Genomic DNA, 15335 nt, shown 5'->3' on the forward strand with positions numbered 1-15335 from the left:
CCATTCTTTTCATAAAGTGACACTACTTCAATTTCCTTGTTAAACCTTCAAGCTGTATTCCTGTATTCCAGTACTATATACTTATCTCCAGAAATCTGGGATCAAAGCCTAAAAACATTGCTGCTCAGGAAAAGTTACAAATATATTGTAAGCAGCCACCAACCGTGTGTTAGATGCAGTGCCATTGTGGCCTGCACTGTACCTGCGTAGGTTAGGACAACAAGACTCAAATGTTCTACAAAAGATCACTATCTCATAAGAACATAAGAACAGTCCCACTGGATCAGGCCATAGGCCCATCTAATCCAGCTTCCTGTATCTCACAGCGGCCCACCAAATGCCCCAGGGAGCACACCAGATAACAAGAGACTGCATCCTGGTGCCCTCCCTTGTATCTGGCATTCTGACATAGCCCATTTCTAAAATCAGGAGGTTGCACATACACATCATGGGTTGTAACCCGTAATGGATTTTTCCTCCAGAAACTTGCCCAATCCCCTTTTAAAGGCATCCAGGCCAGATGCCATCACCACATCCTGCGGCAAGGAGTTCCACAGACTGACCACATGCTGAGTAAAGAAATACTTTCTTTTGTCTGTTCTAACCCTCCCAACACTCAATTTTAGTGGATGTCCCCTGGTTCTGGTGTTATGTGAGAGTGTAAAGAGCATCTCTCTATCCACTCTGTCCATCCCCTGCATAATTCTGTATGTCTCAATCATGTCCCCCCCTCAGGCGTCTCTTTTCTAGGCTGAAGAGGCCCAAACACCATAGTCTTTCCTCATAAGGAAGGTGCCCCAGCCCAGTAATCATCTAGGTTTATTTGCTGAGATTTTAGCTTATTCTACCTGTCCCTACTGTAGAAAGAATCTCACCTCCTTCCCATTTATCATCTATAATGAAGCCCCTCTCTTACAATTTCGCTGAAAGCTCCTAATTAAATTGGGAAAACCTAATTGTTATTGCCATGTGTACAAAGATAATTCTTTTCTGTAACTTCAGATGTGTGTCCTGAAATGGGAGCCTCATGATGCTCATCTCAAGATTCATTACACTGCCTCTGCAGCTTTGCAATCACACTGGGGTGTGAGCTGACAACAGCAGGGGCCAATTAAGACATGAGGTGGTGACTGATCACAGTCCTGGTAATCTGCAAAGCCCCAGTATACTCCGCTATCTCCCTGCAATAGCCTTTCACTTTCACTATGAGACAATAACAATCCTTTCTCAAGAGGACAATCTGACAGAAGCCTAGTGAGAGAACCCAACTGCCAAGACCAGTCCATGATGGAGAGCATGGGAAGAATGGACGGTGCCAGTTTCCATAACAAATGTCTGAGTTTCAATTGAGGACCCACGGGATTCCTTTGCAAGTCATGTAGGCAGGTTAAAGCAGAAGGAGATAAGAGAACTGTCCTTTCGCAAACTGCATGATGCCAATTCCACGTAGAAAGTTTCAATCTCCAAAACAGACTGGATACGCATAAGTCAGCCAGACTTACTTACCTTACTTAGAACTTTGCCCTTGCCCTACTGAGACTAGTTAATGGAGGACATCAGACACCATTAAAAAAGGCACTTGGGCTTTTCACTGCAAGTTTGTAGATCAAAGCCCAAACACCTATGACAATGCTGCAGCTGCCAGGTTTAGTTAATATGCCTCTGCGAAAAGACAGGAAAAGGTTGTACCTGAAACAGTAAAAGTGTTATTGAACACTTATCAAGATCTTGAATACACACTTCCAAACTGGAGAAACCTTTTTTAAGGATGCGTGTGCGCGTGTGACAGAGTGCTCAGGGTTCCTTCCCTCCTTTTTGTTCTCACAACTCTGTGAGATAAGTTAGGCTGAGAGAGTGGCCCAAGGTCATCCAGGAAGCTTCATGGCTAAGCAGGAATCTGAACCTGGATTCTCCAGGTCTACGTCCAACACCAGATTGGACTGGTGTTATATTTAATTTATAAATAGCTATAGATTAACTATTTATAGTGATAAAACAAGCCCTCTGTCACAAACTGTGTCTTCCAATCAGTCCCAACTACCAAGAGTCCTGGTTACTTTAAATGTTTCCCAGGCTCACAGTTTCGACTAGAGCCACTCTTGAGCCATTGATTGCTCATATTCTTGGCCTAAGACCTTTTCCAAGTTAATCTTTTTGCAGTCCATCCATCAGATTTATAAAAGTGACATCCAGAGACAGTTCTTATCTTTGTATGTAGAAGAAAGGACACTAATACTGGTAAACACAGTGTCCTATTCTGGATACATGCCTCCAAAACAAATTTCGAAATAATTTCACAAAAAAATAAATTCCCAGACTTCTTTAGGGGAGACCAATGTCATGACAGTTAAACCAGTTTCAAGTGATGGTGCAGACGTACCCTAAAGGTTTTTCCACAGTCAAGGTGGGCTCTCTCAGATCAGTTTTGAACAGGTTAGACCAAATATTAATCATGCTCCTTCTGATTTTGCAGTGTATCAACAACTGAGTCGCCAAAGCAAGCCAGACCTATTCCATTCAAATGGAAACTGTTCTGCCCCCTAAAGAAGAGTAGCTGACTGGCAGCATGCCTGGCATTACAAAAGAACAACAGTCATTTTGCAGATAAATTTCAGGGCACTTCTGTCTCCTCCCTCACACTTTTGGTTCCAATCTAATGGGAGTAACATTATAATAAACAAACTTCTTAGGACAGTAATGGGGCTTCTAACCATACACCCTATTAGTGCCTTGAAGATTCTCACCTATCCTGAAGCTTTCAACAGTGCACATAAAACAAATTTAGAGAAGTGCAAGTGAATGATAAATTGATGCAATGCAAGCTAAATCACTAGAGGGTGTCTGACAAACTACTCTATAGATACGAGTATGTTCCCAAATCCTATCCATCTTCCACTGCTCTCACCTTCCACTGCTCTACACCCATTTCTCTGGGCTCTGCCAAATGTCTGAACCTTTCTAAACCCTTGCATTTTCTATGTATTTCTACAAATACATCTCCATTATGATTTCATAGCACTTCCAGGTACTGTTCTATATTTTTGGAAAACAGTATTCTAAGGTTATGAAGCCAAACTCTTCTTTCCATCCAGCTCAGACTAGATTTGAATTGCAGAAAATTTCATATATAGGAACATTCATAAAGTTCCTCAAATCAAAGGGGAAAGAGCTGGCTTCATGCTACCTTCAACTTTCCAGTACAACAAAAACTGATTTCCAATTACAGACAGTAGCACGAAGTAGCTATAGATCACACAGCCAGTAATTAACCCCATCCCCAAATAATATCTTTTGTTCCCAAAAACAATGTAGAAATCACACAATACAATAATGATGCAGGGAGGGCTATATAATGAACTGCAAAACAGCGCCGAAAGAAAGGACATAATTCACTATAATTAAACAACCAAATCTCTGTTGGAGGTTATTAAGCAATGCACTATTTTTCCCTTGAAAATGCAGCACACTCTATTCCAAGGTTGTTGATTTACTTCATAGCATACATTTGTTCTTACCAATTAATTTGCTGTATGCTTCGTATAGACTGTAGAAAGTTTGACTGCAGTAGGCCATCATTGGCCTATTTGTTCCAACAATAGATACAAGATAATCTTTCACAACAAGCAGTATATTACTACTGATGATACATGGACAAAAATGAGAGGACAGCTGCCTAACAAATGGGAAGAAGCAGTGTCCTACAGACCTGGAAACAATTGGAGAGGAGGGCAGAGAGGTTATTGCAATGATACCTGGATATCAAGAAATAAGCTGACTTATAAAGGGGATGGTGCAGGAATGGAAGTGCAGGACCAAAGAGAAAAGAAGTTTTGACTGATTAATAGACAAGATCAGAAGCCATGAGCCCAAGGGGGTGATAGATTCAGAAGTACCTATCAAAGCTCTTCTGCTTTGATGAAATAAATAGGGGCCTTGTTCCCCATCTTTTTTTGGGAGATGAGGTGATCCTCAACAGGCCATAAAAAATTTCCCACATCCAGATTTAAAACAAGGAAGCAAAAATTATTTGGGAAATTTGTATGTTGTGCTTGAAACAAAATTCAGCTTCACTGAAATACAGGAAGGACTGCTGAGCACTTGGTACATTTCTGCTTCAGGCACAGCGTGGCTTTTGACCATGATATAATTAGGTTGATTTGTGTCTATTATGACTTGTGGACGGCAAGAGCAGGAGAAGATCAGAAATAGTCTGACTATGGAGCTAAAATGCTTAAGTCAGATGAGGTTCAGCTGCCTGCAAAGCAAACACAACACTGTGAAAAATAAGAAATGCCAAGTAGGAATGTGAGATAAAAGCTTCTTACAGTCTGATGAGAAGAATAAAACCAGAACCTTATGGAAGCTAAAAGAAATTTGGATATTATTGAGATGTGTTCCATAAGCAAGCTATGCAGATGTCTCTTCAGAATTTGGCTGGGCATTTGCATCTATTACATCAGAGAACACACAGTGAATACCTTGCTTCTCAAGCACCTTATAAAAGACATCTCAACAACATTCAGATCCCATTTAGTTTGCCCTGTTGTTCCATTTTCAAACCATTCTCTTAGAAAGTTTTGAGAATTAAGGTAAATACCTATCCATCTGTTCTGTCCTAGCAGCATCACAAGGACAATGAAGAAAACACCACGTGACACATTGCAAAGAGTTTGAATACATATGTCAGCAGCAACTTTCCTATGGGACTTAAGTTTATTTTTTCCCTGAGATAGGCTACTGCAACCAGATGTTTAACACAACCAAGCACTATATGCTTTTACAGTTTTGTCCTTTTAACTGATCTGCTGCTAGCACTGTTCAGGTCAAGCAGGTAACTGGAGAGAACATAAGAAGAGCCCCACAGGATGTGTTGTTCAACTCACTATAACTTTGTGTTAACTGATGTTTTTACATAAGGGCAAAATGGCCCTGAACTGCCTTCAAGTAAGAACCTCCCCAGAAATTAACCCCCAAAATTCACTGTTTTCCCTAGAAAGAGAAGAGAGAAAGGCGGAGGAAGGACAGATCTTTATTCCTCATAAAATCATAGAGATGGAGTGGAACATAAGATTACTTCATCCAGCTGCCTGCCCTTAGGCAGAATCAATCATGTACTATACCAAATATCAAACCATTAAGTAGAATACAGAAGAATCCTCTGAGTACTCACAGAGATTGAGAGCAAACAAGGTATCCCATGCCAGACATTCTATAAAACTCAAGAACAGGTTTAAAATGACAGAACACGTGTTTTTCACACCCAATTTGTACATTGTGGTCATAGGAGAAAAACAAGCCTACAGAACTATGGAGAGATATTATATTCAGCAACATACTGAGTACATGAACCAGGACAAAACAAAAAACTGCCTCAGCATCCCACACACAAGGCCATGTGGTGATCTATTTCAGACAGACAGAAAAGTGACTAGGTGACCACACTAGAATGCAAGCAGCAAATTCAACATTCCATTCCATGGCATTGAATAGGGAGAACTTACCCTTGGAAGTCAGTTTCAACAAGGAGTCGGACCAGAATTCCTGTAACAGCCACAAGGATAGGATAGTGATCAACACTCTCTAGTCCTGGGGAGGAAACAAGAAAGTCAGAGCAACAATTAGCAGTGAGAAAATCTAAGATGCTGATTTCACCTAAGCATCTCCTTATACTTTATGGGAGACCCCTAGATGAGGCCAAATGAACCTACCACCACACTGAGAAATGATATATAAGAGGGACAGGAAGGGTGAATGAGACAACACGACTGGTAAGGAGTGGGTATACACAAACATTTACTGTATGGCAGCCACTTAAAACTCACCTTCAGAAGGTAACACAACATGGCGAGGTAATTGTTATAGTCTCTGGCCATACAGTGGACCATGCAATATAGTGCTTACATAATTTTGCAATTTGGGGTCAGGGCATGCAGTAATGGTTACGGCACCTGCTGCCTACAAACAGCTGGTTCCTTGCATGTTATACCCAACACCGGTTTTTTTTTTGTTTTTTTTTAGGAGTAGGAAGTGGTGAATGTTTGTACAAAACCACTTAAGGACATGTATTTTCCATCTAATGGCTTCATCAGATCTTTAATACAGTACCCACAGGCCCAAATGAGACCCTTTCCCCCTTGATTTGGGCAACTATGAATGAGAAGGATGATCCTCTCCACAAAAACCCTTAAGTGTAAGTGGCAAACACCAGAGAAGACACCTCCTTATCTTTGCTAGTGCCACTGCCTATGGCACCGCGAAAGGCTGGGCAAAATACTGGAGGGGAGCTCAGCCTTTCATTTCTCCCACAGCAGTCCTTCGCTTTCCAAACAGCACACATCTTGGAGTGCCTCTCTCTCACACAGCCACCCTTGAGAAAGGCACTTGAAGGTAGGTGTGAAGGAGTGCTAAATGAGGATGCTTCAGACACTGTATAAGTTCATTCAGTATATGCTGAATGAAGATTGTTTTTCTTTCCCCTATTATGTAAGCCAGTACTTCTCAAACTGTGGGTTGGCACCCAGTAAGTGGATCATGAGTCAATTTCAGGTGGGTCCCCATTCATTTCAATATTTTATTTTTAATTTATTAGACTTATTGCTAACATGGTATGTGACTGCATTTGGGGAAACGTTACAGACCTGGACTTTTAACAAGCTACTATATGTATATTCTTTTAACAATAATAGTAAATGGGACTTACTCCTGGGTCAGTGTGGGTAGGATTGCAGCCTAGGATTGTTAAAAATTTTCCTGCTTGATGATGTCACTTTCAGTCAAGACATCACTTTCGGTGGGTCCTGACAGATGCTAAATGTGCAAGAACCACTGTGATAAAACTAGCCCCACTTAACATAGTTGTTGTTTTCATCTGTATTTCTCATATTTCTAGCATGGCAGAACTGGGAACACAGAGGTCCTGAATACCTGAAGACAAACCTGAAAGGTTCAGTGTAGGACAACGCATGTTCTCCCAAATTTAAATAAGAAATCCATTTTCTTCCATTAAAATTTCAGAGAAATAATTCCTTCAGAATGACATAAGAGATATGTCCCAAACCTTTAGAATTCCTAGAGTGCTTCTGCTATCACACTAATTTTACCTTACAGAATACCAAACTTACTACAGAGAGATAAATGAACCATCAAAGAATGGGAAAGTTTGGAGATGAGTGATTCTCTTTAAGCCTTCTCCATTCACAAACCAGCATTCTCAAGGAGAAGGATGGAGCTCTTATTCCATAAGGAGGAAAATAAAGACATGCAGACTCAGCAATACAGTTCCCTTCCAATTGCTGATCAGCATATCACAGAGCTTCTGCAATGTGCCTGCTAATGTGCAAGATGTGCTTCAGCAGTTATTCGATTATGGTGTGGGGAGGGAAAGGGGCCCTTGCTCTGCAGAGAGAGAGAGAGAGAGAGAGAGAGAGAGAGAGAGAGAGAGAGTTGCTAATGCAAACTTTCCTTGTCATGAGACAAGGATAACCAGCCAAACGATGGACTTAAGATAATGGAGCTACAGCGTAAGTGGAACTTGCTCAGCACTTTCACATTTTCAAATGCAGCTCCTGCCTGTTCACTGGTATCTCTCCATATCAGCTTTTACTGCAGGGCATCCTACTTCCCTACAGATCACTTTGCATTTTAACAACTTCCATATGAGAACAGATCCTTTGAATAAGCAAAGCACATGGCCATCACTTAGTGTTCAGTGCCAAGAGATCCCACATCCTGCAGCTACAAACTGTATTCATTTTTGTAAGCATATAAGAGCAAAGCTGGATAGGAATTTATTTTGGTGTTAGAGGCACTCCATCCTTACACTCATCCTGTTGATCTTCTGCTTAAAACAGGACAATAGTAGAAAGTGTAAGCTGTATTAACAGCATAATTGAAAGTGCACAGCTGGCACAGGATTCACCCCACAGATATCTCCTACCTACCCTACTGTGTTGGGAAAACTCCAGAAATGCCCAAGACTTTTAGAAACATTCCTGTGAATCTGTAGGAGAGCAAAGAGGAGGAATAATGAGAGGATCACAAGTTGGAGGAAGAGCAGCTCACCTGGTAGGCGGAGATTGACCACTCTATCAAAAAGGTTCCGCTCAGCTGTCACACGATTCAGCACCTGATTTAACAACTGTGGGGCGAGAAAATGAGGTGGAAGAATGCTTAAAGCAGAGGATTGTGTTGTCTCTCTGTACACCGAAATGCCACAAGTACTCCTTACAGCAGATTTAAAACAAGCCAAACCTCACTGTTTCGGAAATATTCCTACAACAGCATGCAAGATATACATTGGGCCCTGTGCTATAACAATGTATACTGGCATATAGCAGAGGATATGAAGAAGCACTCTGCAGCTTGCTTCTTCTAGTACAGTACACCAATGGTACTCAAACTTTTCCAGCCAGTGGCTCCCTTGACCCCCGGTGGCTGTTGGCCATGACTCCCCATCATGTTCCTGAGGGCTGGAAGTGACATCATTAAACAGGAAGTGGCCAGAAATATTAACTATATTAAACATATTAAATATAATATTATATTTATAATATAATATTAAATATTAAATATATATTAATTATATTAAAATTATATTAATCATATCATTAATTAAATGCAGATCTTAAAAATATATTATTAATACACAGCAATATACTTGCTTTATAAATGATCAGCTGCTAGACAGGATGCTGGAGTAGGTAGATTTTGTCTGGTCCAGGACTCATTTTTTAAAACTTTGTGAACATACCAATAGAATTGTTTTATCAAATGAACTCTGTGAACAACCAGTCTGAACAACATTACGCACACACACCCCTGTGGACCCCAATCCAACTAGTCATTTCTCCCATTCTCCTTGGATAGGATTGAACCCTTTATTAATGAAATTAAATTTTTCCAGCAGCTGGTGGGGAAAACAAAAATAGACCATGTAAATATATCAGAGCTGATAAGGGTTTGGTTAGGAAGCTGATTTGTCTCCTATACTAGGAGATGCACAGCTCAAGCCTATGCATGTCTACTCAGAAGTAAGTCCCATAAGAGACAATGGGGCTTACTCCCAGGAAAGTGTGGATAGGATTGGGCTGGCAATCACTTCCTCAATGGCTGATAAGTATTCCCTTCAAATAGCAAGATTCATCACTTTAAAAATACAGCCTTTCCTCTTCAGTCAAACAACAAGATTAATAAATCACTTTAAAAACAATACCCCTTTTCTGCTCCTGGCCAAGTAAAGTGTGTGCTTGTCTCTACCCTCCCCCTTTGCCAACTGCATGGAAGCAACTTTTAAGGGTCCTGATGACTGGTAAAATAGGAAGCATTTTATTTGGGGAGGGGGAAGGAAAGCTGGAAGGTTTGGAGATCGAAAGGGGGGAGTGGAAGAGGGAGGGGGTTGAAAAGAGAGATTTCACTTTGATGAGAAGCGATCTCAGGCTGGGAACTAGGAACCAACCAGACAAGGATCAGCAAGGGTTAAGGACTGCAAGCTGAGCATGCTCAGAAGAGGGCGGGGCAGCAGCAGCCACTCTCTCTTGCAGCTGAGCAACTCCAGTTTCTTCTGCTTTAAAAAAAAAGCGCAGAGTACTCCTGTACTCTGTACTCAGAGTACAGAGAAGACGGGCTCGTATTCTGCCCAGGGGTGTGACTGTATTGCTGCGAGAGGATATCCCGCGCCTCCCCTTTGAGTTCCTGGCGCCACCCTAAAGAGCTGCACCTCACAGTTTGAATAACACTGCCGTACACCCTGGAACTTTCTACCTTTCCACTCCAAAATAGTACAGGAAGCTCTTCAAAGAATATATCCTGCCAGCAGTGGTTAAGCAGTGGCTGGATGTATCATAATGCTTTGCGTAGCCTGCATTTTGGTTCCTAGATCACGTGGCAGCTGCCCATCGTCAAGTTTGCCCAGAAAATATTTGACAGGGCTCTCTGTGAACCATGACAGTGACAGCAGACCCTGAGCCTTCGGCAATAACAGGCTGAAAACACTGGTCAGATTGCATCAGCTCACATCCCAGGTTGTGGACACTTACACTGAAAAAGCTCTCAGGAGGGAAAGTGGCTCTTAATATCCTGGGTTGTTGGGCTCCAGGGATGACAAACTGCAAAATCCTGCAGGACCTTTTCCTAACAAGCCTAATTTCAGAGTACAGGTATTGAAACTTCAGCGCGAAGTCACATATAATGTTTGGTTTAAAGGAGATAAGCAAGATGAAGAAGCAGCTAAAAATGACTCATCACTCCAGAGAGGATTCTGATGCTTTGTTTGGAATGCGACAGAATTCTTAAACTGGTATGGTGAGCGCATATAGCACCCTGCAGTTAACCCCTGCTAATTGGGTAAGAGGCACTTTTTCAAGTGGGTGCTCCTTTTTTTAGCAGGGGGAGAGTAACTGGCCCACCTCACCCCAGCACTGTCTGTCCTAGTGGCTGCCTGCTGGTATTCATTTGCATCTTTTTAGATTGTGAGCCCTTTTGGGACAGGGAGCCATTTAGTTATTTGATTTTTCTCTGTAAACCGCTTTGTGAACTTTTAGTTGAAAAGCGGTATATAAATACTGTTAATTAATAATAATAATATGCACTGTTAGGCCTGGTTAGGTAAGAACCAGGAAAGCTTATGTCAAAAATAAGCTTGACAGATATTTTTTGTCAAACTATTTTGAAAAAGCGCACAGCAATTGGTTGTGTGCATTAAATTGTTGCACTCTTGGAATCCAGTACATACAAGTTGTTGCATATGGTCTCTTACCAATATCCTAATGAGCGACACTCCTATTCACGTGATCAGACACCACATGCTCATTCAAACTGGGTTTTTCCCCCCAGGAACATCTGCAATAGGGGCTTGTGCAAACATGTTCTAGCTTAGCAGTTCTCAAACTGTGGGTCTTGACCCAATTTTTGGTGGTTCATGAAACTGACAAGGCAGATTAGGCCATGTGCATTAAGTGAACAGGAACTCCTGCTTCCTGTTAGTTGCCCTTTAGCATGCAGGCTGGTTGCCTGCATGTTCAGCTCTTCAGTCAAGAAAGATTGTTAAACAAGAAACACTCATGCTGCAAGTGCTTCTACGTAAAACAAAAGGCAGAGTAATGGGTGCATGGGGGCGCAGGTAACAGATCCATGGATACAGGGGTCCGCCTGTATCATCAAAAGCTGTGGGAGTTGTGACAGTTTGGCTTATCCATTATATTTATGAGCTTCTTTTCTTTGTAGTTTTCTTCCAGAGCTCAATTAGAGTTTACCAAAGAGGAGGAGTGATCTGGAAACCTTATCTCACTGCATGCACATTCTGAATAATCACTGCCAAAGAATGACAGTAGTGTGAGGGGCCAAGAGAGCAAGTTTGCAGTTCTGTATAAATCAGCCCTCATACTTTATGGGTGACTATGGGTACAATCCTAACCCACTTTCCAGCACTGACATAAGGACAATGCAGTTCCAAGGTAAGGGAACAAACATTCCCTAACTTTGAGGAGGCCTCCATGAGTGCCCCCCAACTGCAGGATGCAGCACATGTCACACTGGCACCGCTATGCCAGTGTTGGAAAGTTGGTTAGGATCTGGGACTCAGTAAACAATTTTTTAGATAAGACAAAAAATACCGCAGACTGGAAACTAAGTGCAGCACCCCCATCTAAGAAACATTTGTTCCTGGCGTAAAATATCTTAATACCTTCCTGCAGGGAAGTGAGTACCTGAGCAAGTCTCCTGAGTAACAGTTCCGATGAGGGACGACTCCAGTCTAGGAAGATCTCAGGAGCCAGAGTGACAGTCATTTCCAAGACTCTGAGCAGGCTCACCGACAGGTCAAAGCATGTTGCACACACCTTCAACTGGCGGCTATCTACAAAATTTCTTTCTAGGCGTTCTGCAGCCTGTTGGATCTGCCCAGATAAAAAGGATGCAAGAATTTCAGCCATTACTGAGATCTAGCAAAGGAAGAACTCATTTACCCTCCAGTTTGTTATCAGTTAAAGTCCTACTCCATCTAATTGGGTCCATTCGGGACCCAAATCTCACCTCCTGAATCATGCCGATGAACTCTGAGAAGGCCCAGTTCAATTGGTTAAGGACACTGTTGAGAAAACTGGGTGCCATTTCATGGTCACTGCGTAGCAGGTCTGCCATGTGTCGCTGCAGCAGGGTGGATGGACAAGGCTCTGGAATGAAACAGTAGTAGCTTCTAGAGATGCCATACAATTAAGGAGGTGCTGGGCAGCTGTAGCCTGGAACCAACCACTTTACTGTAACCATGCAAAAATGGGCAATAGTTTAGACATCTTTCGTTCTTCACAAATGTGTGCCCTCTTCACTATAGTCAACACCATTTTTGGTTAAACTGCAAGGAATTCTTTGAGCCTTCTCCCACAGAGATCTTCTTTACAATAAGCAGAGATGGCAGGTGCCCTCCAAGGCCAGCATTCACACAGACTATTCTGAGCCTATCCCATCTCCAAGGCCAAAAGCACTCTGCCATAATGCCGGCCTGAATTAGCTAAGATGTGGTCATGCACATTTACTGTCTCCTTGCAAATAAAAAATTGTACCCTGCAGCCAAACTTCAGCCAAGCATCTCTCCCACTCATCTCCACAGGGCCTTAGGGTCAGCTCAGTACTAATCTCTCCAGAAAGCAGCATCATAACAGTTCCCAGCAGGGGAATCAGTGCCAAGCCAGCCAGCCCCATTCCTTTCTGCCAGTGTGGCATGTGTTCACACTTGTCTGCCCAGCTCCAATCAGAAAAGACAGCAGATGAGAAATATCGGTAGGGGAGAAGGGGGGGATTAACCCAACCTCCCTTCCATGGTAGCCAGACTGCTCAGGGGTCCACAGATCAAGCCTGCAGCAGCTGTGCACACGGTACACAAAGACAGACTGTACTAGGAGAAAGAAATAACTGTGTGGGTGGGAGGTACTTTCAGGAAATTTGCTGGATCCCATCAAAAACTCCCTCTCAGTTTAAAAATTCTTATTTTCAAATTTCTCTTCCCGTATCTAATAGAAGTAGACAGCAATCAGAGCTCTTGTAGCTGCTGGCATCTAAAGCTTTCACTGTAGAACTAATTCAGAAAATACTGCTAATCTCAGCAGGGCTACAGCACTAAGAACAATTCAGAAGTATTTATGTTCTTATGTAGATGGCACAACATCTGAGCCTCACTTTCCATGTTACTTCTTAGTATTCAGAAGCAACCAGAAAAATGGTTTGGGACACATGTACCTCTGGAGCTAATGACCACATGTGAAGCACACAGAACCAGACTGTCTCAGTTTCATGCTTTTTGGACTATTCCCTACATGTCACTGTAGGGACACTTCCCTACACGTGTTTCAAAAACAAAAGGACAGAAAAGTCAGTGCCAGCAAAGCATTTTTTCTAATAAATATTTTGGAAGCCTTGATGTACTTTGAGCACAAAAAAAATGAAGAATCCCTGTAATCAACCAGGAAGAAAGGGGGAGGGGTTGGCCTCCACACTCAGAAACTTCTCAACAAGTTAAGAAAAAAAGCACATCTGACTCTTTCCCCACATCTGTGCTCCACACTGTCTCGGCAGCTTAACAAAGCGGGGGGGGGGGCGCAGGGACTTAGCCCCTCCTGGGCAACATCCCAAGGAAAGCTAGTAGATGGGCTTTTTTCAGTTAACATAGTATTAATTATTCATGCAAGCACACCTTAAAATAGCAAAAAGCAAGATCACTAGCTAGAGGATCCTGCTCAGTCTGTGCCCTGCTTCAGACACCTTGGAGCCAGTTGCAAAAATAACTGGTAGTTAGACAGGACCTTGTCCACACCTAGAAAAGTGAAGCAATGCCACAGCGTCCATGAGGGGTCCCAAGGTCACTGTGTGACCACACATGCCACTGGAATGGAGCTTCTTCATAGTCTCAACTAAGTCCCCCAGCTAACCAGCTCACAAGGACTTCTTGACTCCATCAGCACTCGAGCTGGCATCTTTGTTGTGGCAGGTTACTTCTGCTTCCTTTTCCATCCCCCATCTTCATCCATCCACCCCAAGTTCTCTCCCCTGTTCTCTTAAGGAGATGTTTAAGAAAAGGTGGGAATGGAGAAGAGCAAATGGGAAAATCACAGTAGACACCACAACCACAAAGGAAAACTGTTATGGAGAGCACATGAATAGCTAGACAGCAGCTACACATGTTAACTGTGTACTCATGAGGTACTCTCCAACTAAAAGCAGATATACAACATATCCACCCACCTTGAGGCACATGTGGCAGGTCCTTATGATAAATGGTTGGGAGATTCTTAGGACCATCACTTGGCACAACCAAATCCACTTCCCCTTTATCTTCCTACCCCACAATTTAAGAACCTGAGGCCCACTTACAATGAAGGAGATAGAAGAGGACCTGCTTGCACAACAAGGGTGGGAAGGGAAGAGATTCCGCTAAAGGGTTTAAACTATTCCACCACCGTACAAAGGGAAAACAACAGGAAACTTACTCTGGAAACTAGCAACAGAGAGATCTCCTGGGCCCAAGAAATAAAGAAACAAACAGAACAACATTAAATGCAGGTGCAAACGTTCTTAGGAGGGTCTACTGAGGCTAGTATCACTAAATCCTGTTGGGCTTTGTTATCTCCCTTCATTATATGATCTCTCAGGAAGGCTGTAAGACCAATTGATAATTTGTACTCAGCAACAGGACAGGACTCCTCAGGACAGGAAGTGATTTAAAAAGAGGCTATTGATTCTCTTCACTGGCTCAAAAAACCTTGTCCAATGTACAAGTGGGTTTTGGGTGTGCTCCTTGGCTGTTTTGCCTCTCATCATCAACAAAACCAAATCACAGGTATGAAGCCCTTCATTACTGAGTCCAGTTCACACAGGACAGTTTTTCTGAGGTCCTCTTATTTTCTCACTAACAAAACAAAAAATGGCTCTTGCTATCTCCTCTCTTCCCAGTGATAGAGGAAAGGTCAAAGCTCCCCCTACAGCTTGTAACTGGAGTCTCTCAGAATTTCCTGCCATGAAGAACACAGAAATTCTGAGCACTGCAGAAATGTGGGGAGACTCTCCAATTTATAAGGCATGACTAACACAATGAATGATAAATGCCTCAAAACAATGGGACAGGATCCCAAGATTCACAGGAAAGCAAGCAGAGTAACCATGGTTACTGGTAAACCATTGCTGAAGACATGCCATAGTTACATATGGTAAGGACTAGCACCTCAAGAGAGGTATTGACTACTAGATCCAACATGCCATCATAGCATTTCCCCCCAAAGGAAGAAGGCCCACATTGTCTTTCATACAATCCATCTGTGCTGCACTGAGAAATAGTTCCTAGGTGCCTTGCC

General features: G+C 42.5%; 1 protein-coding gene across 1 annotated transcript in view; it reads right to left on the reverse strand.

Moving 5' to 3' along the window:
* Nucleotides 1-15335, reverse strand: part of RNF123 (ring finger protein 123) — a 122117-nt gene that overhangs the window by 42990 nt on the left and 63792 nt on the right. Inside the window, exons 32-35 of the mRNA XM_066613710.1 lie at nt 12028-12167; nt 11703-11891; nt 8062-8137; nt 5502-5586 (exon numbers count right to left, since the gene is read on the reverse strand). Of these exons, the coding sequence (XP_066469807.1) occupies nt 5502-5586; nt 8062-8137; nt 11703-11891; nt 12028-12167 (490 nt within the window). The remainder of the gene's footprint in view (nt 1-5501; nt 5587-8061; nt 8138-11702; nt 11892-12027; nt 12168-15335) is intronic.

Source organism: Tiliqua scincoides, chromosome 2 (genome assembly GCF_035046505.1).
Source record: "Tiliqua scincoides isolate rTilSci1 chromosome 2, rTilSci1.hap2, whole genome shotgun sequence".
Taxonomy (NCBI): Eukaryota; Metazoa; Chordata; class Lepidosauria; order Squamata; family Scincidae; genus Tiliqua; species Tiliqua scincoides.